Raw genomic sequence first — 26,060 nt, forward strand, 5'->3', positions numbered from 1 at the left:
TCACACTTGCGGCAGAGAGATCTGGCAAGCAGTTCCGTCGCCGGAACTGCCTGCCGGATCAGGCAAAATGTATGCTAACTGATGGCATTAGTAAGACTGATCAGGATCCTGATCAGTCTTAAAAATGCCCGATCAGTCGAAAAAATGCATTGAAATGCCGGATCCGTCTTTCCGGTGTCATCCGGCAAAACAGATCCGGCATTTATTTTTTTCACCTTTTTTCAGTCTGCGCATGCGCAGACCGGAAGGCCGCTCCGGCACTAATACATTCCTATGGGAAAAAATGCCGGATCCGGCATTCAGGCAAGTCTTCAGTTTTTTTCGCTCGAGATAAAACTGTAGCATGCTGCTGTTTTCTTTTACCTGATCAGTCAAAACGACTGAACTGAAGACATCCTGATGCAAACTGAAGTCTCCATTCAGAATGCATGAAGATAAAACTGATCAGTTCTTTTCCGGTATAGAGCCCCTGTGACGTAACTCTATGCCGGAAAAGAAAAAGTGTGAAAGTACCCTTAGGGCTCTTTCACACTTGCGTTGTTCCGGCATAGAGTTCCGTCGTCAGGGCTCTATGCCGGAAAAATCCTGATCAGGATTATCCCAATGCATTCTGAATGGAGAGAAATCCGTTCAGGATGTCTTCAGTTCAGGACCGAAACGTTTTTTGGCCGGAGAAAATACTGCAGCATGCTGCGCTTTTTGCTCCGGCCAAAAATCCTGAACACTTGCCGCAAGGCCGGATCCGGAATTAATGCCCATTGAAAGGCATTGATCCGGATCCGGCCTTAGGCCTCATGCACACGACCGTTGTGTGCATCCATGGCCGCTGTGCCGTTTTCTTTTTTTATTTTTATTTTCTCGTGGACCCATTGACTTTCAATGGGTCCGTGGAAAAATCGGAAAATGCACCGTTTTGCAGCCGAGGCCGTGATCCGTGTATCCTGTCCGTCAAAAAAATAGGACCTGTCCTATTTTTTTGACGGACAACGGTTCACGGACCCATTCAAGTCAATGGGTCCGTGAAAGAACACGGATGCACACAAGATTGGCATCCATGTCCGTGATCCGTGGCCGTAGGTTGCTTTCATACAGACGGATCCGAAGATCTGTCTGCATAAAAGCTTTTTCAGATCTAAGTTTTCACTTCGTGAAAACTCATATCCGACAGTATATTCTAACACAGAAGCGTTCCCATGGTGATGGGGACGCTTCTAGTTAGAATACACTACAAACTTTGTACAAGACTGCCCCCTGCTGCCTGGCAGCACCCGATCTCTTACAGGGGGATATGATAGCACAATTAACCCCTTCAGGTGCGGCACCTGAATGGGTTAATTGTACTATCATATCCCCCTGTAAGAGATCAGGGCTGCCAGGCAGCAGGGGGCAGACCCCCCCCCCCCCCTCCCCAGTTTGAATATCGTTGGTGGCACAGTGTGCGCCCCCCATCGGGCCCCCCCTTCCTCCCTCTATTGTTATAAATCGTTGGTGGCACAGTGTGCGCCCACCATCGCCCCCCCCTCCCTCTATTGTAATAAATCGTTGGTGGCACCGTGTGCGCCCACCATCGCCCCCCCCCCCCTCCCTCTATTGTAATAAATCGTTGGTGGCACAGTGTGCGCCCACCATCGCCCCCCCCCCTCCCTCCCTCTATTGTAATAAATCGTTGGTGGCACCGTGTGCGCCCACCATCGCCCCCCCTCCCTCCCTCTATTGTAATAAATCGTTGGTGGCACAGTGTGCGCCCACCATCGGCCCCCCCTCCCTCTATAGCAGTAACAACATTGGTGGCAGTGTGCGGCCTCCCATCTCCCCACAGGCTAGGGCACCGGATCTCCTAAAAAAGCCTTTGCCCTGCGCGGTTCTGCCCAGTCAGGCAAGGGACAGCATCAGAGCATGAAATGTTCATATAAGGGTGGCTGCCTGGGTGAAAATAGTGCTGAGAAAAAACCTCCCTGGCACCCACAGAGAAAGACTGCATCGCCTCCTCATCGCTCTGATGCTCAGCATTTGCATACTGAGCAGGGGGCGCAGCGTAGGAGCGCTATTTTAACAAAACAGGCAGGGTGGCAGCATCAGCGGATGGTACCCCCCCAAGTACAGGTACTTATTTCAATTAATAAAATCCGGTGAAAGGTCCTCTTTAAACATCCTCGTTTGTCGGCGGCAGATCATGCTGTCTAATCAAGATCTGCTGCCAGCAAACAAGCGATGGCATTAGCGATCACTCCTCTCCACATTGCGGAGGAGATCTCCTACAATAGCGAGAGGTGATTGCCGGCAAGGAATGCTTCCTTCCTGACAATTGCCCGCTTCATCTGTAGGTGTAATAGAACCCTTATGAAATAGTTACAATAAGGTAATTTAAGTATGCTGTGCACCATAATCCCAGGTATGTTGTCGAAAAAAAACGCAGTAAAAGCAAAGCAGAGCCACAACATGGCAGCACCCCAACATCTCCACCTATACATTGTAAACTCCCATAAATTAAAAATATAAAGGAAAAACTATGTCACAGAGTTAAATATAAGCCCTGGTCAGATGGCTTAAATGACTTGATTCTCATTACCAAGGCTCAGAGTCAAAGCCGTGCTCTTTCTAAGCGCACAAAAAGTTAATAAAAGATTGTGGATTTCTGGCAGCCAGCTGGACTATGGATAATACCCTGCATTTCACTTTCCAGCCCTTGAGTCACAGCCAGCTAAACAGTAAAGAAGGCACCTTGTCTGCCCTTGAGATAAGGGGGCTGGGGTTATTAATATTATGTGCTTACCAAGTTTAATCTGAAAATCCAACACACAATTTGGTATATTTTCACCTTCTCATTGTAAATACAGCGAGTCTTCAATGTCTCATGTGTTCTGTATGCCAACAGAAAGCTGATAAATTATAAGCCCACACTTGAACCACAATAATCACCAAAGCTACTGGAAATAAGGCTACTTTCACACTCGTGTTTGCTGCGGATCCGTCATGGATCTGCACAGACGGATCCGTTCAGATAATATAACCGTTTGTATTATCTTTAACATAGCCAAGACGGATCCATCTTGAACACCATTGAAAGTCAATGGAGGACGGATCAGTTTTCTATTGTGTCAGTTTCAGCAGACGGACACGAAAACACTGCAAGCAGCGTTTTGGTGTCCGCCTCCAAAGTGGAATGGAGACTGAACTGATGCAAACTGAGCGGATCCTTTTCCATTTAGAATGAATTAGAATGCAAACTGATCTGTTTTGGACCGCTTGTGAGTGCCCTGAACGGATCTCACAAACGGAAAGCCAAAACGCCAGTGTGAAAGTAGCCTTATATAGGATTAGTAAAGGACAATGTGTACCCAAAACTGCAGAATCCACCTGATAACCAGTATTTGTCATCAAGTGGTTGTTTTAGCTCTTTCTACAGTACCCCAGCATTATCGATTTGCTGAACTATGTGAGGTAAAACTCCATTCGCACAATGTGGTGAAAAACTGCATGGATACAAGTATTCAAATCCATAGCAGGCTCTATTCTGCTGTGAAGTGGTGGGTTTCACCATTAAATGTGCATTTACCATGGTCAAAGTCCTGGCACACCCGCCCACTGACTATCAGTCAAGGATGTGCATGCAGAAAATCCTCACCATATTAGGGTGCCTTCACACTTGGCGGAAAAATCCGGCAGAAAACATGCAGGTGTGGATTTTAACAATGGTGCAGAATTTTAGCACAGATTAGGATGCAGATTTCGGTGAAAATGATATCCCCCAATAAAATGGAAACATCCTGCTTCAGAAATGCCGCAACACGTTTAGGGTGCCTTCACGCATTGCAGATTTTGGTGCAGAATTTTTTGTGACTGAAAATCAGTTGCATTCAACTGAATAAGGCCTACAGAAATCCATGTGCTCGAATGAATGCAACTCATTTTCAGTTGCAGAAAATTCAGAAACAAAAATCTGCAGTATGTGAAGGCACCCTTAGGCCTCATGCACACGACCGTTGACTTTCAATGGGTCCGTTGAAAACTCGGAAAATGCACCGTTCGTCATCCGCCTCCATGATCCGTGTACTTTCATCCGAAGATCCGTCTGCATAAAAGCTTTTACAGAGCTGAGTAGAAGTGAAAACTCAGATCCGACAGTATATTCTAACACAGAGGCGTTCCCATTGTGATGGGGACGCTACTAGTTATAATATACAACGAACTGTGTACATGACTGCTGCCTGGCAGCACCCGATCTCTTACAGGGGGCTGTGATCCATACAATTAACCCCTCAGGTGCTGCACCTGAAGGGGTTAATTGTGCGTATCATAGCCCCCTGTAAGAGATCCGGGGCTGCCAGGCAGCAGGGGACAGACCCCCCTCCCTCCCTCTATTGTATTAATAACATTGGTGGCACAGTGTGCGCCCCCGGCCCCCCCTTCCTCCCTCTTTTGTATTAATACGTTGGTGGCACAGTGTGCACCCCCCCCCTCCCTCCCTCCCTCTATTGCATTAATAACATTGGTGGCCAGTGTGCGGCCTCCCCCCCCCCAATGCGCCGCACAGACCTGTCACTTACCAGTAGGAGGAGCTCCCGGCCGGACACAGACATCGCAACAGCCAGCAGGTAAGTATGATGCTTCTACTATTGCTAAGTAACCATGGCAACCAGGACTGCAGTAGCATCCTAGTTGCCATGGTTACCGATCGGAGCCCCAGCGATTAAACTGGGACTCCGATCGGAACTCCGCTGCCACCAATGATCGGGGGGGGGGGGGGCCGCACACTGGCCACCAATGTTATTAATGCAATAGGGGGAGGCCGCACACTGGCCACCAATGTTCTTATTACAATGGAGGGGGGGCCGGGGGAGGCCGCACACTGGCCACCAATGTTCTTATTACAATAGAGGGAGGGAAGGGGGCCGGGGGAGGCCACACACTGTGCCACCAATGTTATTAATACAATAGGGGGAGGGGGGGGTCTGCCCCCTGCTGCCTGGCAGCCCTGATCTCTTACAGGGGTCTATGATACGCACAACTAACCCCTTCAGGTGCGGCACCTATGGGGTTAATTGTGCTGATCACGGCCCCCTGTAAGAGATCGGGTGCTGCCAGGCAGCAGGGGGCAGTCATGTACACAGTTTGTAGTATATTCTAACTAGAAGCGTCCCCATCACCATGGGAACGCCTCTGTGTTAGAATATACTGTCGGATATGAGTTTTCACGATGTAACTCAAATCCGATGGTATATTCTAACATAGAGGCGTTCCCATGGTGATGGGGACGTTTCAAGTTAAAATATACCATCGGATTGGAGAAAACTCTGATCCGATGGTATAAAGGGGACTCCAGACTTTACATTGAAAGTCAATGGGGACGGATCAGTTTGCAATTGCACCATATTGTGTCAACGTCAAACAGATCTGTCCCCATTGACTTGCATTGTAATTCAGGACGGATCCGTTTGGCTCCGCACGGCCAGGCCCACGGATGAAAAAACGGTCACGGATCACGGACCAACGGAACCCCGTTTTACAGACAGTGAAAAAATACTGTCGTGTGCATGAGGCCTTACATTGCAGAATGTTATTCCACAGCAGAACAGAGGACAGGAATTGACACTTTTCAACCCTGCATGATAACATGGGAGAAGTCTTTAGAACCTTAGGCTATATTCACATGAACATGAAAAAAGGCCACGTGACAGCCCTTTTTGGAACTAACTGAAGTCAATGGAGCCATTTACATGGCTGTTTTTATGTCGGCCAGTGAATAGCAGCCATAAAAAAATAGGGACATGTCCTTTTTCTGTCTGTTTTCACAGCCAGACGGACCCAACTGAAATAAATGGGCCCGTTTTAGTTTTTTTTTGTCATGAGGAAGGACCAAAATTGTCATATCGTCTGAAACGCGTTGACAAAACTATCCTGTATGAAGATTTTAACCACATCAATAAAAAGTGTTTCCTGCTTAGATGTGGAGCTAGATGTTTTTTCTTCCAACTGAAATAAATGGGCCCGTTTTTTTGTTTTTTTTAATGCCGTTTAGACACAGGTACACTGGCTTTTCCCACCCACCTGCTGCTTATTGACAGTTTGTTTCCAGCTGAAGGTGGGGAGAGCCAGGAGCTCATGAAAATCTGGATTTATTGGCATGTTCTGGAGCTGTTAAAAGGAATCCGTCATCAAGTTTACGCCCCTTGCACCCAAACGTTTTTGTTTTTTTTTCCCCCCGTTTATGTTCCGTATACAGAACCATTCATTTCAATGGATCCGCAAAAAAAAATTGTTAGATAGTCGATAGTTAGAACACCATAAAACTGGTGATAATCCCTTTAAACAGCAACTGCATAAGAAGTTCTTAAAGGTGTTGGATGACTAGGCGACTGGATCTGAGTTATCTCCAAAACAGCAGGTCTTGCATGGTTTTCCTAGTATGCCATGGAAAGTACTGTACCCACCAAAAGAGGTCCAAGGAACAGGATCATAAGTGTGTGTCTTCATCAACCTAATATACTTTTAAAATAACTTAATGAAACAATTGCTATTATATAGTTCAATATCACCCATGTTCATTGAAAATACACTACCGAGTTTACGTGCATCACAATGAACACATATTGCCAGAAAAATTACACTGACCACTGTCCTGTGATTCACAGATAAAATGTGGAGGGCTTGGGAAAAAAATATAATGGTGACCTCCGACAACCTGTCCTTTTCTGTCTTGTAGACACAGCTGACAATCAGTGGAATTTTCTAAAAATATCAAAGCTATTTGAGTTAAACCAATTAGTTTTAACATACGCCTAACAGAAGACAATCTTCTGGCAGACAAGTAAACTGCCAGAATAAATGATAAAATCTTACGGATTGTACAAAATCTTCCTCATTATGTTGTCCACTTCCAAAAATTAACACAGCTTGGTAGTTGCAGATGATCTGAATCCATGATTTGCAAAATAAATTTCTACAGTTAATATCAGGGGGACTCAATTGGAGCAGTCAGCTCCCTACTCCATTATTCCTCTGCCATTGGTGGTTCAGTGCTGGCAGGCACAATGCAGTGACATTACTGTACAAGCTGTGCAGAGCCACAGATGGTAAGGGTATGACCACACGGCCATGCAGGCTCTAATTAAATAGAGACCACACTGTTAGGCCCCTTTCACACGGGTGAGTTTTCCGTGCGGGTGCGATGCGTGCGGTGAACGTATTGCACCCGCACTGAATCCTGACCCATTCATTTCTATGGGGCTGTGCACATGAGCGGTGATTTTCACGCATCACTTGTGCGTTGAGTGAAAATCGCAGCATGCTCTATATTGTCCGATTTTCACGCAACACAGGCCCCATAGAAGTGAATGGGAAGCGTGAAAATCGCATAGCATCCGCAAGCAAGTACGGATGCGGTGCGATTTTCACGCACGGTTGCTAGGAGACGATCGGGATGGTGACCCGATCATTATTATTTTCCCTTATAACATGGTTATAAGGGAAAATAATAGCATTCTGAAAACAGAATGCATAGTAAAACAGCGCTGGAGGGGTTAATATTTTTTTTAACTCACCTTAGTCCACTTGATCACGAAGCCCGGCATCTCCTTGTGTCTCCTTTGCTGAACAGGACCTGGGGTGAGCATTAAATACAGGGAAAGGACCTTTGATGATGTCACTCCGGTCATCACATGGTACGTCACATGATCTTTTACCATGGTGATTCACCATGGTAAAAGACCATGTGATGACCGTAGTGACGTCATCAAAGGTCCTTTCCCTGTTTTTAATGCTCACCACAGGTCCTATTCAACAAAGGAGACAAGGAGATGCCGGGCTTCGCGATCAAGTGGACTAAGGCGAGTTAAATTATTTTTAATTTTTTTTAACCCCTCCAACGCTGTTTTACTATGCATTCTGTATTCAGAATGCTATTATTTTCCCTTATAACCATGTTATAAGGGAAAATAATACAATCTTCAGAACATCAATCCCAAGCCCGAACTTCTGTGAAGAAGTTCGGGTTTGGGTACCAAACATACGCGATTTTTCTCACGCGAGTGCAACGCATGACAAATGTTGTGCATTTTCCCGCAATGCACCCGCCTCTCATCCAGGCAAAAAAAACTGACGCCCGTGTGAAAGAGGCCTTAAAGGGAAGCTGTCACCGGGATTTTGGGTAAAGAGCTGAGGACATGGGTTGCTAGATGGCCGCTAGCACATCCGCAGTACCCAGTCCCCATAGCTCTGTGTGCTTTTATTGTGTAAAAAAAACGATTTGATACATATGCAAATCAACATAAAAGAGTCATATCTTACTTGTGTGACCAGAGAAGAGTCATATTTTCAAGCTCTGACTCATCTCAGGTTAATTTGCATATGTATCAAATCGTTTCTTTTACACAATAAAAGCACAAAGAGCTATAGGGACTGGGTATTGCGGATGTGCTAGCGGCCATCTAGCAACCTATGTCCTCAGCTCTATACCCAAAATCCCGGTGACAGGTTCCCTTTAAGTTGTATCTCAACAGCACAGAGCGAAGCAGACCTGCGGCAGTGCGTTCATTGGGAGAACATGGAGTAGGTCAGTATTCACAATTGAGTATTCATCACTATGAGGGGCATCCCTTTGTGTGTGGGGGATCATGTAAGAGGGTCTTATTCTATTTGTAGGGCACTTAAAGGGCCATCACACCATATGGGAGCACTACAGGGATTTCATTACTGTCTGCGGGGCACTAAGGGGCATGACTATTATAAGGTGGCACTAAGAGGACATTCTTACTTTAACCACTTGCCTTCACGGTAACCCCGATAGGCGTCCGGACGGCAGCGCTCTCAGTGACGCCTATTACACCCCCCCCCCCCCCCCCCCAAAATACCAGAACAGTAAACACACCCCACTTCGCAAAGTAGACACCTCAAGGTATTCATTAAGGGGCATGGTGAGTCCGTGGGAGATATTTATTTATTTTTTTTCGGAAGTTAGCAGAAATGGAAACTTTATTTTCTTTCCGCAGAAAGTGTCATTTTCCGCTAACTTGTGAAAAAAAATTTAAATTATACATGAACTCACCATGCCCCTCCGCAAATACTTTGGGGTGTCTTCTTTCTAAAATGAGGTTATTTGGGGGGGTATTTATACTATCCTGGCATTCTAGCACCTCAAACTCAGAGCTGCTTCAAAATGCGGAAAATCACATTTTTGTACCATAGTTTGTAAACGCTATAACTTTTGCGCAAACCAATAAATATACACTTATTGGATTTTTTTTTTTAATCAAAGACATGCAGCACAATAAATTCTGACACAAACTTGTATAGAAATGTAATTATATTTGACCAATTTTACCAGAAAAAAATTTAAGAAAATTCCTGTCTTTTTTGATTAATATCAGAAAAACGAAAAATCTCAGCATCAATGAAATACCACCAAAAGAAAGCTGTATTTGTGAGAAGAAAAGGAGGTAAAATTCAGTTGGGTGCCAATTTGCATGACCGAGCAATAAACCGTTAAAGTTGTGAAGTGCCAATTTGTAAAAAAAGGGCTTGGTCACTAGGGGGGTATAAACCTGTGGTCCTTAAGTGGTTAATGGGGCAATAAGGGGCCACCATTATTGTGTGGGGAGCACAAAGTGGATTGGGTGGACTTAGAGGCATGGCTTATGCACCACTGGTGTTGTCCCCATATACAGTTTTACTGCTCATTCAACCAACAGCAGAGCCAGGTATGTGGACCTTTACAAAAAGTATTCAAAAAACAAAAACAAAAAAACTGGCAAATGAGATCCTTTAGGCTTCCTTCACATATTGTTTGCCATACATTTTTTACCAATGTTTTTTTTCCTAGTGTTTCTTAGTGTTTTCTTATACTTAGAATAGGTGCTTTGTTAGGCCATTTAGCAAACGTGCTAAAAGCAGCATGCAAAAGAATAAATAATTACATTTTTTATGTCATAGCAAAATATCAAAAGGTTTTGATCACTGGGGGTCCAAGTGCCGAGACACCCACTGATTGTTAGCACAATGAGAGAGAAGCTCCACAGGAAATGGAATAGAGAGGACACCATAGACTCTCTACTGAGCCCATCTCCTGCAGCCAGAAGAGAGTGCACGCTATGTGAGCGCTTCTGTCTCCTTGTTCTAGCTATCAGTGGGGGTCTCAGCATTCAGACCCCAAGCCATCAAAACCTTTGGTATATTGCTATTGACATAGCAAATATTTTTTCAACGTATAGGTACATTTTAAATACAACTGCTTTAAAGGGATTGTTTCATCAGGTCAACCCGTTCAACCAACACCAGGTCAAACTGTGGCTGACCACAAATAAATGGCTAAAGAGTATTTTTTATGAATCTACACCAAAAACTCAGCCACGAGAAAAAGTAATAAGAAACAAAGACCGGATACTTTAAAGGGTTTCTGTCAACACACTTTTCACTATTAAACAGGCTGACATTATACATGTGCAAATGTCACCTGAATTTAACTCTGCTGTTCTTTTTTTTTTTTCAGTGTGCCCCCATTTTTGTGCAATTATAACTTTTATTACATGCTAATGAGCCTCTAGGAACAAGGGGGTCGTTGCACCAGCTCCTAGAGGCTCAGTTCGCCCAACTCTTTCCACTCTCTTCTACTCTTGATTGACAGGGCCAGCGTTGGTCTCCTCCTGCCAGCCCTGTCTGCCGGGAAAATCTCATGCCTGTGCCGTCCAGTTCAGTATTCGTCGCAGGCTCAGTGAGGGAAGGACGCTCGCCGGCTGCCCGCTTCCTCATTGCGAAGTATTCGGCGCAGGCGCAATGAGGAAGCCAGCAGTCGGCGAGCGTCCTTCCCTGCCTGCGCCTGTACCTCTAGGAGCAACGGGGGCGTTGCCATTACACCTAGGGGCTAAAATCTCTCTGCAACTGCCGAACTCTCTGGATTTAATCGACAGGGCCAGGCAGTGGAAATGTTATCATGCCTGCCTGGCCTTGCCCAAGTGCAGAAGGCACGGCAGTTGCAGAAAAAGCAGAGCCTCTAGGAGTAATGGCAGCGCCCTCGTTCCCCCTAGAGATTCATTTACATATATTAAAACTTCATTTTTCTCAGCAATGAGTGCACATGCAGCAGGTCAGCCGGTTTCATAGGTACAAACCTGCTGACAGATGCTCTTTAAGCCCAGTCTTCATAAATGTCCCTCTATGTTCTGTGGTCCGAATTTGCTTAGGCCTCTTTCACACTTGCGTTGTCCGGATCCGGCAAGTACTCCACTTGCCGGAATTACACGCCGGATCCGGAAAAACGCAAGCGTACTGAAAGCATTTGAAGACGGATCCGTCTTCAGTAACACTGAAAGCATTTTGAAGACGGATCTGTCTTCAAAATGCTTTCAGTGTTACTATGGCAGCCAGGACGCTATTAAAGTCCTGGTTGCCATAGTAGGAGCGGGGGAGCGGTATACTTACAGTCCGCGCGGCTACCGGGGCGCTCCAGAGTGACGTCAGAGCGCCCCATGCGCATGGATGACGTGCCATGCGATCACGTGATCCATGCGCTTGGGGCGCCCTGACGTCACTCTGGAGCGCCCCGGGAGCCGCACGGATGGTAAGTATGCTGCTCCCCCGCTCCCCGCTACACTTTACCATGGCTGCCAGGACTTTAGCGTCCCGGCAGCCATGGTAACCACTCTAAAAAAGCTAAACGTCGGATCCGGCAATGCGCCGAAACGACGTTTAGCTTAAGGCCGGATCAATGCCTTTCAATGGGCATTAATTCCGGATCCGGCCTTGCGGCAAGTCTTCAGGATTTTTGGCCGGAGCAAAAAGCGCAGCATGCTGCGGTATTTTCCCCCAGGCCCAAAAACGTTCAGGTCCGGAACTGAAGACATCCTGAACGGATTTCACTCCAGTTTTATCCTAATGCATTCTGAATGATCAGGATTCTTCCGGCATAGAGCCCCGACGACGGAACTCTATGCCGGAAGAAAAGAACGCAGATGTGAAAGAGCCCTTAGGCCTCATGCAAACAAGCACATTATCTCTTGATTCAAGTTCCAAGAAGTACAGAGCTGTAATATGGAATCAACAGAAGTCTATGGGCCAGATTTATCATTACTCTGACAGCTCACTCCACTTTAACATATGGCTAAAGTCAGTTTTAGCCAAGTCAGATTTATGATCGGCCCTTTAAGACTGTAATAAATGTGGTTTGACGGTAGCAGTTTATCTGTCAGTAAGCAGCTTTACAAAAGTCGCACATCTTTACGAAAAAGTCGCACGTTTTTATGAAAAAAGTCGCATGTTCTATTAAAAAGTCTCATAAGATAAGCATGGTCCTCACTGGAGTGAAATTGCGATTATGTTTGCGACTTTTTTAATAGTCCCAATAGTAAATCTGTCTAGAGATTCATTTACATAAGAAAACACGCCCACTTTCAGAAAACTGGCGAGCATAGTGCAGAGCAGAAAAAAGTCGCAAATTTGTGCGCAGTTTTAGCGTTTGGGACTTTTTCACTCCATTATTCTGACCTGAGCTAATGATAAATCTGGCCCTATGGGTCTAGACAGTCCTACAGTACTATTACTTCAGTTATAGACATACAAAAGATTTCAGAAAACAAAAACCACGCTCCATTCCACTGAGTGCCAAATGCAAAGAAGTATCTCCCAAGGAAAGTGAACCATCTTGCTAGCGCCACCTTGTGGAAAATCTGACTTTAACAAGTTTGGGATATGGTAACTGAAAATAGCCAAGCCAAATAGCAATCCGTAGACAACTGTTTTGGGGTAGGTTTCTAACTGGCTGGATGCAATGCCTTTGATGCAGCTTAGGCAGCGTACTGGCTGTCCTTAAAAAGACCAGCCCTGTATGGAGACTTACTGGAAGTGCGCCATTTCATGGAGACTTATCAGCAATGCAATATTGTTTTAACATGGAGCATTGCCAATAAGTCTCCGTAACATGGAGCACTTCCAGTACCCTGCCTAAACTGAATACAATGCTACACAATATTTCTCAAGTTGAATACCACTGTACTATGGAGCTATACTTATTAAATGGAATCTGTCAGCAGTTCATCTCCAGCACATGCCAATGAGTCTTAATATTCAGGACTCATTATTATGCACTGGAGCTGTTTAATACAAGACTTTGGCAGAATGGCTGGGGCAATTAAAGAAAGTGACCCAGCATTTTGCTAAGAGGATCTGGCACTTGTTTATGTTGCTCTTAGTTAGGGCACAAAAAACTGGTGATGGATTCCCTTTAAGAGGCATCTCACTCAGGTGCTCAAGAGATCAAGACTGGGGTATGGGAAAGCCAATCTTGATAAATCTCTCCCTCCATGTTGTCAGATATCCCTTCATAGTAGGCATCATTATTCAATCCTGTAAAATTGGATCCACTCATAGTCTGCTTAGCCATAAATTAACACTAACAATCCACTTTTTGAAAACTGTTGCATAATCATGTAGAGATGTGTTACACTGCAAATATATATTTGCATTCTATATTTTTGTACAGTAGATACACATTCCTGTGGTACAGTCAAATGTACTAGATTGACTGGCTTGTTCATAGACCCAGTGCAAATTACACCCTTTAAAAAAAAAAAAAAAAGAAACCTACAAAAATGTGATGGGTTTTCTAGGATAGATCCTTTGGATAGTTGATCAATATCAGACTATTGGGTGTCCAACAACCAGCACCCCCACGATCAGCTGCTACTAAGAGCTGCTGCCACCGGAATGAACATACTCTAATAAATGGGAGCTGAGCCACAGTAACCCAGAATCGCCACTAGTGTATGGCACTTCTTCCAGCACCACAGTGCCATGTGTCAGACCCCAAAAATCTGATATCGATGACGATTTTCACCAATACTAAAGCCCTGCCAAAACTCTTTAAGGACATTAAAACACAAACACAATGTGTATGTATGAGCTGCACTGGTTACTCCTCTATCATGCCACCAGACGGTTATCCGCATTCAGCTCCATAGGGAGAAATCTGTCAACGACAGACATTGGGGGGTGGGACCAAGGGAAAAGTTACTAACGCATCTCATGAATACATCAGACTCATTATCGCGGCACAAAGTACAGTGTGGCTTTACAACAAGACTAATTTACACAGGCGAGCTGACGATCATTGGTGTAATATGAGTCTTAATAAATGTCCCCCAAAGCTTTTAGATCTCCACACTCAGCATTCAACTATTAAATGGTGTCCTTAAACCAGGCACCATCTTCCTGCTGACAGGAAGCCTTTACATCTACCACAGGAAAGCATGGGCTGCCACTGGACAATGGAATATAAGGAATTTAGGTTCTAAATCGCTGTTACAAAGATGCACGTCTGGAACCCAATGATAACCAAGGTCATGTTATCCTACCTAGACATGTAGGGTGGGGGGGGGGGGAGATACCTACTAGTGTAGTGCTTCTGAAGATTCAAAACTCCCCCCCAACCCAATGAAATAAAGCAAAATGAGTAACTTATCTCTAGTGACCACCTACATATAAGTTCTGAACAGATCAGTTTGTATTATCTTTAACATAGCTAAGACAGATCTGTCTTGAACACCATTGAAAGTCAATGGGGAACGGATCAGTTTTCTATCGTAACAGATAAAACGGAACTCCCAGGCTATGAGCTGTGCGCTGCGATTGGCCAGCGCTGCAGCAAGGGACAACCCTAGTTTTTAAACTAGTGAAAGGTCCTCTTTAAGAGTATACGATTTTATTATATATATTAGGGGTGGGCGATATGGACGATATGAATCTGTACAACGATACAGATTTTGCCCATATCGCATATATCGCCGGACCGCGATATGACCAGCAGCGGTAGTGAATAGACGAACCTTCTCACCGCTCCGTGGCTCCGGCTCTCGACTCCGCACCGCGCTAACTGTAGTGGCCAGGGCCTGGCGTGCACACAGCATCAGCTGAGGCTGTGTGTGACATCAGGACCTACAATGCATGCTGGGAAGAAGACGCGACACCTGCGGACTGCCGACTTGCCGAACACCCTGCAGGATGGCACTGGATCCAGGGGACATATGGCAAATGCCACATGGGGGCTGATGGCATTGGCTCTTCTGAGGGACATAAGGCAGGCAGATGATGGCAAATGCCACATGTGGGCTGATGGCACCGGCTCTTCTGGGGGACATATGGCAGGCAGATGATGGCAAATGCCACATGGGGCTGATGGCACCGGCTCTTCTGGGGGACATATGGCAGGCAGATGATGGCAAATGCCACATGGGGCTGATGGCACTGGCTCTGGGGGACAAGGCAGGCAGATGATGGCAAATGCCACATGGGGCAGATGGCACTGGCTCTGGGGGACATATGGCAGGCAGATGATGGCAAATGCCACATGGGGCTGATGGCACTGGCTCTGGGGGACATATGGCAGGCAGATGATGGCAAATGCCATGGGCTTGGGGCTGATGGTACTGGCTCTGGGGGACATGTCTTATGGCAGTTTTGTAATTTGTATTTTTTGTATACATACAGAAGAAAATAATATATCGCACATGCTTCAAATTATATCGCAATATAGATTTTGGGCCATATTGCCCACCCCTAATATATATATTATACACACACATTCTTTTTGTTGGACTATCAAAAAGCTAGTAATATGAAGAACATCTGATTTACTAATGTCACAAAGTAAATGCACATCCTGTCAGTGAAGCAACCCCCACCATGAGGATAATGAGATTCCTTCCACAGATCAAGGGGAGGAAGGGAAAATACAAGCAGAAAAAGCTATAAACTGTTCCTACCTCGCAAATATTCTATACACCTCTGGAATCTCCTCTGCATTAAGTATCACCTATTACATAAGGACAGTTGCACTCTCACAGTAGCCAATGTTATCCTGTTCTGTCAAATACGAATTAGACAATTCATTATTAGTAGATGTGGCACAGCCAAATGATTAACCAGAGTTCTGTGGTGCAGAATACAGGTTTCCACAATGAAAGACGTTTTACACATCTGCGCACAGGGACATCCCTCCCAGGTCTAGCATCTTAAATCACAGCATCCACTATGACCTTGGGAGGAAAGACCTTGGAACAGAAGCATCAGCGATAAATATGTATGTGCTAGGTAAAAGGACTGCACAATACTGCTTTTAAAGGGGTTGTCTAACTTCAGCAAAGGGCATTTATCATGTAGAGAAAGGTAATACAAGGCACTTGTATTGTGATAGTCCATAATGCCTTGTGATAGTCCATAGTTTTCTGGCTTGGTTAATTTTTCTATCACATTATGAACTGTTCATTTCCAAGGGTTTCGACCACCTCGCAATCCAGCAGTGGTGCTCGTGCTTACACAACATATGTTGTGGCCTGGACCATAGGAGGGCACATATGCATGCACAGCAGCTCCCATCGCAGCCACCTCATATCTGCACTGTAGGGGTGGTCGTAACCTCTGAATATGAGCAGTTTATGGAAAAATGAATCCAGCCAGCTAAAGAGACAATATGGACAATCACTATACATTAGTAAGTGCCTTCTATTAACTTTCTCTACATAATAAATGCCACTTGCTGATTTAAGACAACGCATTTAGTATTTGAATGCAAGCTGGGTAAAAACTTGTAATCTTTAGCATAGTTCTATACCAGGGATCGGCAACCTCCGACACTCCAGGATTTGTGAAACTACAACTCCCAGCATGCTCCATTCACTTCTGTGGGAGTCCCAAGGCAAGCCTCACAAGTTTGCATGCAAGAAAAAAAAACAGGAGAATAATGACAATGAAGTCACTGTCCATACAGAAAACCAGTAGTACCAGATTCTATATTTTGTCCAGTCTCATAAGGGTGCTTTCACAATGACAGTGTATTTGGGACTCTTTCAGCTTGTAAAAAAACACACAGATTGCTTTTTTAGAGGGTGTCCTTTTTTTTGTGACATGTTTTGGCATTTTTTCAGACTTTTTTTTTTTTTCCCCTATAGAGAAGTCTGAGGGAAACAGCCAGGGAAAAAAAGTCAGACTCCGAGCATGCTGCGATTTGTAGAAAAAAATGTTAAGATATGCCACTTAAATCAACATTACAAAAGATGGAGGGACGTTTTATCATATCCTTATGGCCAACATGTAAAATCTGCCCGCACGTTTTTTGATCCGATAAGGAAGATAAAAGTTGACAACTGTGTCATTTTTGAAAAACAAACAAACCTGGTTTAAGTCACAAAAACTGCTTGCACTGAGCACTGTAAAATGAGAAAAAAAATAGATCTATACGACCTCTGTATAAGGCATCATACACATTCACTTCAAAGGGGCCGCAAAAGATGCAGACAGCACTCTGTGTGTGTCCACATCTGTACCTCCGTTCCCCAGCCCCGCAAAAATATAAAGCATGTCCCACTCCTGTTCGTATCACGGGCCAGACCTTCCTTTTTGCAAAATGCAGAACGCACATGGCCGGTATACATGTCTGTCTGACGATGCAGAGCCAAACGGATCCGTCCTGACTTACAATGTAAGTCAATGAGGACGGATCCGTTTTTCACTGACACAATATGGTGCAATTAAAAACGGATCCGTCCCCCTTTGACTTTCAATGTAAGTCAAGATGGATCCGTTTTGACTTAGACTTTTTTTATGAATAATGCAAACGGACCAGTTATTAACGGATACAAGCGTTTGCATTATCGGTGCGGATCCGTCTGTGCAGATACAAGATGTATCCGCACCAAACGCGAGTGTGAAAGTAGCCTTAGTGACCGTCTAAAAAACACAACGGAGACCAAACGCAGCCAAATTGATGCATTCTGAACGGAATCCTTATCCATTCAGAATGCATTGGGGCTAAACTGATCCGTTTTGGGCCACTTGTGAGAGCCATGAAACGGATCTCACAAGCGGACCCAGAAACGCCAGTGTGAAAGTAGCCTAAGGCTGGGTTCACACGGGCGTCACGTTGTGACTCAGGATGCGTCCCAGGTGCATTGCGGCAAACCCGCGCGAGTAGGTACGCAAGTTCAGTCAGTTTTGACTGCGATTGCGTTCCGTCCAGTTTTATCGCGCGGGTGCAATGCGTTTTGCACACACGTGATAAAAAACTGAATGTGGTACCCAGACCCAAACTTCTTCACTGAATTTCGGGTTTGGGTTCGGTTGTGTAGATGTAATTATTTTCCTTTATAACATGGTTATAAGGGAAAATAATAGCATTCTTTAATACAGAATGCTTAGTAGAAGGTCAATTGAGGGTTAAAAAAATAAATAAAAAAAATTAACTCACCTCCTCCAATTGATTGTGTAGCTACCGGTCTCCTGTTCTTTCTTCAGGACCTGTCAAAAAACCTGTGGTGACGTCACTGAGCTCATCACATAGTCCAATCACATTGCCCATCACCACGGTGATGGACCATGTGACGCGACGTCACCACAGGTCCTTTAGCCAGCAGCTTTAACCCTCAATTGACCTTCTACTAAGCATTCTGTATTAAGAATGCTATTATTTTCCCCTATAACCATGTAATATAAGATAACCAATGTAAAATAATACAGTGAATACACTTTCATCTTAGCAACCATGCGTGAAAATCACACCACATCCGCACTTGCTTGCGGATGCTTGTGATTTTCCCGCAGCCCCATTCACTTCTATGGGGCCTCCGTTGCGCGAAAAACGCACAGTATAGAGCATGCTGCGATTTTCACGCAGCGCACAAGTGATGAGTGAAAATCACAGCTCATGTGCACAGCCCCATAGAAGTGAATGGGTCCGGATTCAGTGCGGGTGCAATGCGTTCACCCCACGCATTGCACCCGCGCGGAAATCTCGCCCGTGTGAACCCAGCCTAAAGGTATCAACAAGATCCTTCATCTGGTGGGTGTGTTTTTGATTTGGCATTAAAAAATTCTTGTTTCTGGGCAGTAAACAGTGATCTGCCTAAGAAAACCATCCATATAGTGAGGAGATGTTTGCTGCATGTAAATACAGCTCCTGTCGCCTCATATGATCAGGCAATTATCAGGGACAAACTGTACGTTCCCGAGTACTGCCTGTAACATCGGTCCATGTAAAAGGTCCTTAATGGACATCTGTCAGCAGATTTGTACCTATGAAACTGGCTGACGTGTTACATGTGCACTTGGCAGCTGAAGGCATCTGTGTTGGTCCCATGTTCATATGTGCCCGCATTGATGAGGAAAAGTATCTTTTAATATATACAAAAGAGTCTCTAGGAGCAACGGGGGCGTTGCCATAACTCCTAGAGGTTCAGCTCTTTCTGCAACTTCTGCGCCCTCTGCACTTTGATAGACAGGGCCAGGCAGTGAAAATGTCATCACACGTGGCTCTGTCAAAGTACAGAGGATGCAGCAGTTACAGAGTGAGTGCTGAGCCTCCAAGTGTAACGGCAACGCCCCCATTGCTCCTAGAGGCTTATTTGCATATATTAAAACTTCCTTTTTCTCAGCAAAGCGGGCACCTATGAACATGGGACCAACACAGACGTCTTCAGCTGCCAAGTGCACATGTAACAGGTCAGCCAGTGCCATGGGTACAAATCTGCTGACAGATGCCCAAGCCTCACATTCCAGTCACAGCGGAGTTTCTCTCGTGGTCAACCTAGACCTGGGATATTACTACTTAAGCAACACTAGATTTCATGTGAATATCTCCAGCATGATCTTACTGTGCTATTTTAACTGCTAACTATACCGTGACCTAAATTAAAAAGAAAAGAACAATCTACAGTGTATTTCAATACTCTTGTTGCAGTTAATGATTCTAATCTGACAATTCACCATGCAGATAGCAGAGGGAAAGATTAATTATGCTGCTATTTTTATCCTGGGTTCATTATGAGACTCCATTTCTCTACCGTCAACCTTGACTGTATCATGTGGAATGAAGTCAATCTTATATGGGTATATTCACACGTGTACTTTTTTCAGGTTTTATTCCAAGGGAGGGACTCAAGACAAGCAACAGAGTCCAGTGAGCAAACGACCCGGGGATCATTATTTTTTATTTTTTTAAACAGGATGCAGTGGTTTTTTTTCCCCCTGTTCTTCTAACGGATCAGAAGAACGGAAAAAGAACAGTAAACTCCCCCAAAGGCCCCTTTCAGACAAGCAGGTGTCACACTGATGGGGTCACACAGCATTATATTGATTTATGATGCTATGCAACCCTTACAGTTCTAGAATGTATTAGATAATGACAGCATTATGTCACAGTCATCTAATACACTCCAGAACCGTAAGGCCTCTTTCACACAGGCGTCGCGTGTGAGGGCCGGATAAGATGCAGGTGCATTGCGGGAAAATGAGCGATTTTTCAATGTGAGTTCAAAGCGTTTTAATGCGTTTTGCACATGTGTGAGAAAAATCGGCATGTTTGGTACCCAGACCTGAACCCGGACTTCTTCACAGATTATTATATAACATGGTTATAAGGGAAAATAATAGCATTCTTAATACAGAATGCTAGATAAATTAGGGGTGGAGGGGTTAAAAAAATAAAATAAAAACTCAACTCAACCACTTGTTCGCGCAGCCCGGCTCGTCTTCTGTCTTCTTCTTTGATGACCTGGAAGGAAAAGGACCTTTGATGACGTCACTGCGCTCATCACATGATCCATCACCAAGGTCCTTTTCCTCGCAGGTCATCAAAGAAGAAGACGAGCCTGACTGCACGAACAAGTGGTTGAGGTGAGTTTAATTTTATAACGCCTTCACCCCTAATTTACTTCGCATTCTGTATTCAGAATGCTATTATTTTCCCTTATAACCATGTTATTAGGCCCCATGCACACGGCCGTGTGCGGGCCGTGGAACCGCGGCCTGGATCCCTCCTGAGAGCAGGAGCGCACGGGCGTCACTGGTTGCTATGACGCCGTGCGCTCCCTGCTGCCGGCACAGTACAGTAATACACTGGTATAGATCATACCAGTGTATTACTGTATTGCGGCGGCAGCAGGGAGCGCACGGCGTCATAGCAACCAGTGACGCCCGTGCGCTCCTGCTCTCAGGAGGGATCCAGGCCGCGGTTCCACGGCCCGCACACGGCCGTGAAACACGGCCATGTGCATGGAGCCTAAAGGAAAGTAAAAGATCGGGTTCCTGTTCCCATCCCGATCGTCACATAGCAAACATGCGTGAAACTTGCTTTCAGATGCTTGCGATTTTCACGCAGCCCTATTTACTTCTATGGGGCCTGTGTTGTGCGAAAAACACACAATATAGAGCATGCTGCGCTTTCCACGCAACGCATAAGTGATGCGTGAAAATCACCGCTCATGTGCACAGCCCCATAGAAATGAATGGGTCTGGATTCACTGCGTCCGCGTGGCAGCCGCTCATCTGAAAGGGGCCTAAGGCCAGGGCTACACTGCAACTTTCTGTAGCGCGACTGACTGATTTTAACTATTGAATGACAGCTGCAGTTAAAAAAAAATCTCGGAAAAACCCTTTAAGGGTCCATTCACACGTCTGTAAAATGGGTTCGCATACGTTCCGCATTCATTTTTAATGGGGCCGGAATGTGCTGTCCACATCCACATTTGCGGATCCGGAAATAGAAAAAATAAAAACATGAAAAATAGAACATGTCCTATTCCTGTCCGCAATTGCAGTCAAGAAAACAAAGTTTCTATGAGAGTGTTGGCAATGTGCGGTCCCCAAAATGCGGAACGCATATTGCCAGTGTCCATGTTTTGCGGATCAGCAAAACACTCTGTGGCATGACATAAGGGGGAACATAACTTCTCCAGTGAGCTGCGGGGGATGGGGCCTAGAAGCCCGAGCCAGTGGTTGAGATCAGATATGACTCCCTTGGCAGGACCAGCCACGCAGAGAGTAGGCCAAATAGGCCGCCAAGGGGTGGACAACCCCTTTAACTATTACAATCCATTGTCAAAACTAATTATACATTCAAAAAGATACCATATAATTATCATTAAGGGTTGCTAGTCTGATATTTTCAATATACATGCCACCGCAATATAAAAAAAATATAATAATGTACCGGTATATGAAAATGCAGAAACACTATCAAAGGACAATTGGGGTCATTTATTAAACTGGTGTAAAGTAAAACTGTCTTAGTTGCCCATAGCAACCAATCAGATTCCACTTTTCATTTTTGACAGCTCCTTAGGGAAATGAAAGGTGGAATCTGATGGGTTGCTATGGGCAACACCAGTTTGATAAAGGACACCAAAAATTGCTACATGTAGAAGTTTGACCTCATATGCCAAATCTAAATGTCGCAGAACAATCTGTACCCATAAGGATCCATTCACACGTCCGTAATGTATTGCGGATCTGCAATACCCCCGGCCGGCACCCCCATAAAACTGTCTATTCTTGTCCGCAATTGCAGACAAAAATAGGATACGTTCTATTTTTTTCCGGAGCCGCGGACCGGAAGCGCGCTCCGGAAATGCGGATGCAGACAGCACACTGTGTGCCTTCCGCATCCATTCCTGCCCCATAAAGAATGAATGGGTCCGCATCCGTTCCGCAGACCCATTCTACAGACGTGTGAATGGACCCTAAACATGACCTCGCCAAGCAATATACAGTCGGGGCTGAAAAACAGATGGATCGTTGTATCTTTTCTCTGAAATAAATACTTCAGGTCTACAAACAGCCTCAGCAAGCCACCTGATGGAAAAACCCAGTGACCCGTTTACCCAGGGGCTGGAGGTGATAAATAATTCCTGCCATGCATCAGGTTTGTAAACACATTAATATTTGATCTTTATTTCTTGTGATCCACCTAGGAAGGAAGAGCTAAAAGATCATTTTACCAAGAGCAGGGCACCCTGTAAATGCCAGGCGTTTACTGGCCGCACCTGGATTAGCATTGCCGTGCCTAGGAATCAATAGACACACACCCTATGACAGTCCATGTGAAGGCGTCCTCACTTGTACTGCGGTGTAATGGTAACACACCCTCGGTTTTGACAAAGAACAGTAAACCTCTTACACTTGGGCATTACATGAAACATGTTACAATGAAGACATGATACAGATCAAGAGCAGGCACAGGAAAGCCACAGTGACATCATACATGCACCTAGTCATGTCGCCTGGTGGAGAGCAGAGATGTGACAGCTGACTGCCTGCAGCCTCCGCCCGCTCTAGCGCCTATGTGCTACCATGTAGTGTACGGCGCGCCCTCCGCTTCCCCTGTCAGCCTCGACCTTCTCAGTCTCCGCTTACCGTTCTGAGCGCCGTCGGCCAGTCCCGGGAGAAGGCCGCAGGTAACTAGTATCAGCCCTAAGATGAGGGCTGCAGGCAGAGGGCGAAGGTCGCAGCGGTCCATGTGCGCACAGAGAGGGAGACACAGCCGATGGGCTCGGTGTCCAGTCTCTCGGGCCTGAGGTCCGGTATCCGCAGCTTCCCCTCGGTCTCTTCCCGCAGCGAGCACCTGAGTCTCGCGAGAGCCGCCGCTCGTCTGTGGACAGCCAAAGGAGGAGCTCGATGCGTCAGACCGCCGCCGGAAGAGAACCGCCCCGCCGCCTGCCCGCAGTGGCACTGCCGTCCTGCGCTGTAGTGTGTGTGACCCTGCGGCGTTCTCCGGTCATGTGACACCGGCTCTGGAAAATGTACACATTGGGCATAGGGGTTTACACATGGGTTATGTGTGGGTAGCCTTGGCAGAGGTTACATGGAGGTGGAGTGTTTATTTTCCATTTTTAAAATGGCATAAAAATGCCTGCTTTTTCGGATTTTGTCATTTTATGTGTTAATATGAAAAAAACATCTGGTCAAATCTATGGAGCAAGATGTTAAATAGAATTCCGCAGCCAGAATATACTGCATTTAAATCACCACAGGCTATCCCCCCCAAACCTGTAGCAGAAAAAAGACTGTCCCTGTTGCCTATAACAACCATTTGGAAATCAGCTTTCATCTCTTCACATGATTTGGCAAAATGAAAACTTTACTGTGATTGGCTGCTTAGACATGTAAGTAACGAAAGACATACGTTCTCACAGACTAATGGCGACAAGCTGGTCCAGTGGCGTAGCATGGGTTGCCAGCGCCCGGGGCAAGCCAAGTATTGCCCCCCCCCCCCCCACCTGTGAACACGCCCCTTTTTACAAATAATGCAGTACATGTCACCTACAGTCCTATGAAACGCCACAGATAACAGAGGGATAACTGAGTACAGATAATGTAGCAGATGTCACCTGCAGTCCTATGTAATACCACAGATAACACAGTGGTAACTCTGAGTACAGATAATGTAGTAGATGGGTGTGAGGCCCCAGAATTCAGAACACGTACAGTGTGACCTAAAGTCTGGGGCCAGGATGCGGCAGTGTGGGCCAAATCCTATAGCCAGATATGTGGATGGGCATTACATATAATGGTACACACTATACAGTAGAGTAGAGTACAGCAGCACATACCTGTTACCTCCAGTGACATCTCCTGTGATGTAGACCTTCCTCAACGTCTTGATTCGGACATAAGACCGCCATGATACCTTCTTTCAGCCGCGACTCTGCATAGTTTCACAGAAAAATGGTTAGATTTCTCACTTTACTATCATCCTCAGATACCAGACCTCCCCTCCACCCGTAGTGCCCAGAAGTATAATGCCCTCTGTGTAATTATAATATATACTGGCCCCTCTGTGTTATTATTATTCTTAAAGGAAACCTGTCGCCAGGATTTTGTGCATAGAGCTGGGGACATGGGCTGCTAGATGGCCACTAGCACATCCACAATACCCAGTCCCCATAGCTCTCTGCACTTTTATTGTGTTAAAAAACTGTTTTGATCCTTATGCAAATGACCGGATATGAGTCCTGTATCCGGAGATGAGTCAAGCGGAAAGGAGTCCAGCACCGCCCCGCGTCCTCCGAATCTCCTCCTTGCCGGCTGACGTCACAGAGCTGGAGCGCCGAAATCGCGTGATGCGCGAGCTAGCGCATGCGCAGTGTCGGCATCATGTTCATTCCCTGTACTGGCATCAGCACAGGGAATGAACTACGCATGCGCTAGCTCGCGCATCGCGAGATTTCGGCGCTCCAGCTCTGTGACGTCAGCCAGCAAGGAGGAGATTCGGAGGCCGCGGGGCGGTGCTGGGCTCCTTTCCGCTTGACTCATCTCCGGATACAGGACTCATATCAGGTCATTTGCATATGGATCAAACTGTTTTTTAACACAATAAAAGCGCAGAGAGCTATGGGGACTGGGTATTGCAGATGTGCTAGTGCCCATCTAGCAGCCCATGTCCCCAGCTCTATGCACAAAATCCTGGTGACAGGTTCCCTTTAATATTATAATGGCCCCCTCTGTATTAGGCTCCATTCACACGTCCGCAAAATGTGTCTGCATCCATTCCGCAATTGTGTGGAATGGGTGCGGAAAGCACACAGTGTGCTCTTCGCATCCGCATTTCCGGAGCGGCCTGCCGAACTTCCGGTCCGTGGCTCTGGAAAAAAATAGAACATGTGCTATTCTTGTCCGCAGCTGTGGACAAAAATAGGCTGTTCTATGGGGGTGCCGGCCGGGTGTATTGCGGATCCGCAAAACACTACGGACGTGTGAATGGACCCGAATAGTAATAATTATGGCGCTCTTCGACCCCTCCAGCATACAGTCCCATGTAAAATACATCACTCCTTGCCTTCAGCCCCTCCAACATACAGTCCCATGTAAATAATATCACCCTTCCTCTCTTCGCTGCCTGCCTAGAGCTCCTTCAGCATACAGTCCCATGTAAAATACATCTCGCCCCGCCTTCAGCCCCTCCAAAATACAGTCCCATGTAAAATACAAACCTTCCCCGGCCTTCAGCCCTTCCAGCATACAGTCCCCATGTAAAATACATCACTCTTTCTGCCTTTAGCCTCTCCAGCATACAGTCCCATGTAAATAATATCACTTCACCCCCCTCTCTTCAGACCACTCTAACAGTCTCCAGTGTACAATGATTATTCCTCCTCCCTTCAGCCCCTGCAAAAAGCCCCCCAAGTCCATATAACAGACTCCGACTGACTCAGTCTCTTCTAACGCGGCGCCGCCTCCTGCTCCTGCCTCCTGGCAATCTTCTGCTGGCTCTGGCTCCCGCGCTCCGCACTGTGTTTGCCGCCTGGAAA

The 26,060-nt window shown here is 45.8% G+C and overlaps 1 protein-coding gene across 2 annotated transcripts in view; it reads right to left on the bottom strand.

Annotated features, from left to right (window-relative positions):
- NPTN (neuroplastin) overlaps nucleotides 1–23,446 on the bottom strand; it is an 81,582-nt gene extending 58,136 nt beyond the window's left edge. Inside the window, exon 1 of one of the 2 annotated variants that reach the window (XM_044279842.1) lies at nucleotides 23,167–23,446. In XM_044279842.1, the coding sequence (XP_044135777.1) occupies nucleotides 23,167–23,269 (103 nt within the window). In that variant the 5' untranslated portion in view covers nucleotides 23,270–23,446. The remainder of the gene's footprint in view (nucleotides 1–23,166) is intronic. The other variant, XM_044279840.1, reaches the window with a different exon arrangement.
- Between the last annotated feature and the right edge of the window lie 2,614 nt (nucleotides 23,447–26,060).

The sequence above is a fragment of the Bufo gargarizans genome, chromosome 2, assembly GCF_014858855.1.
Source record: "Bufo gargarizans isolate SCDJY-AF-19 chromosome 2, ASM1485885v1, whole genome shotgun sequence".
Classification (NCBI taxonomy): Eukaryota; Metazoa; Chordata; class Amphibia; order Anura; family Bufonidae; genus Bufo; species Bufo gargarizans.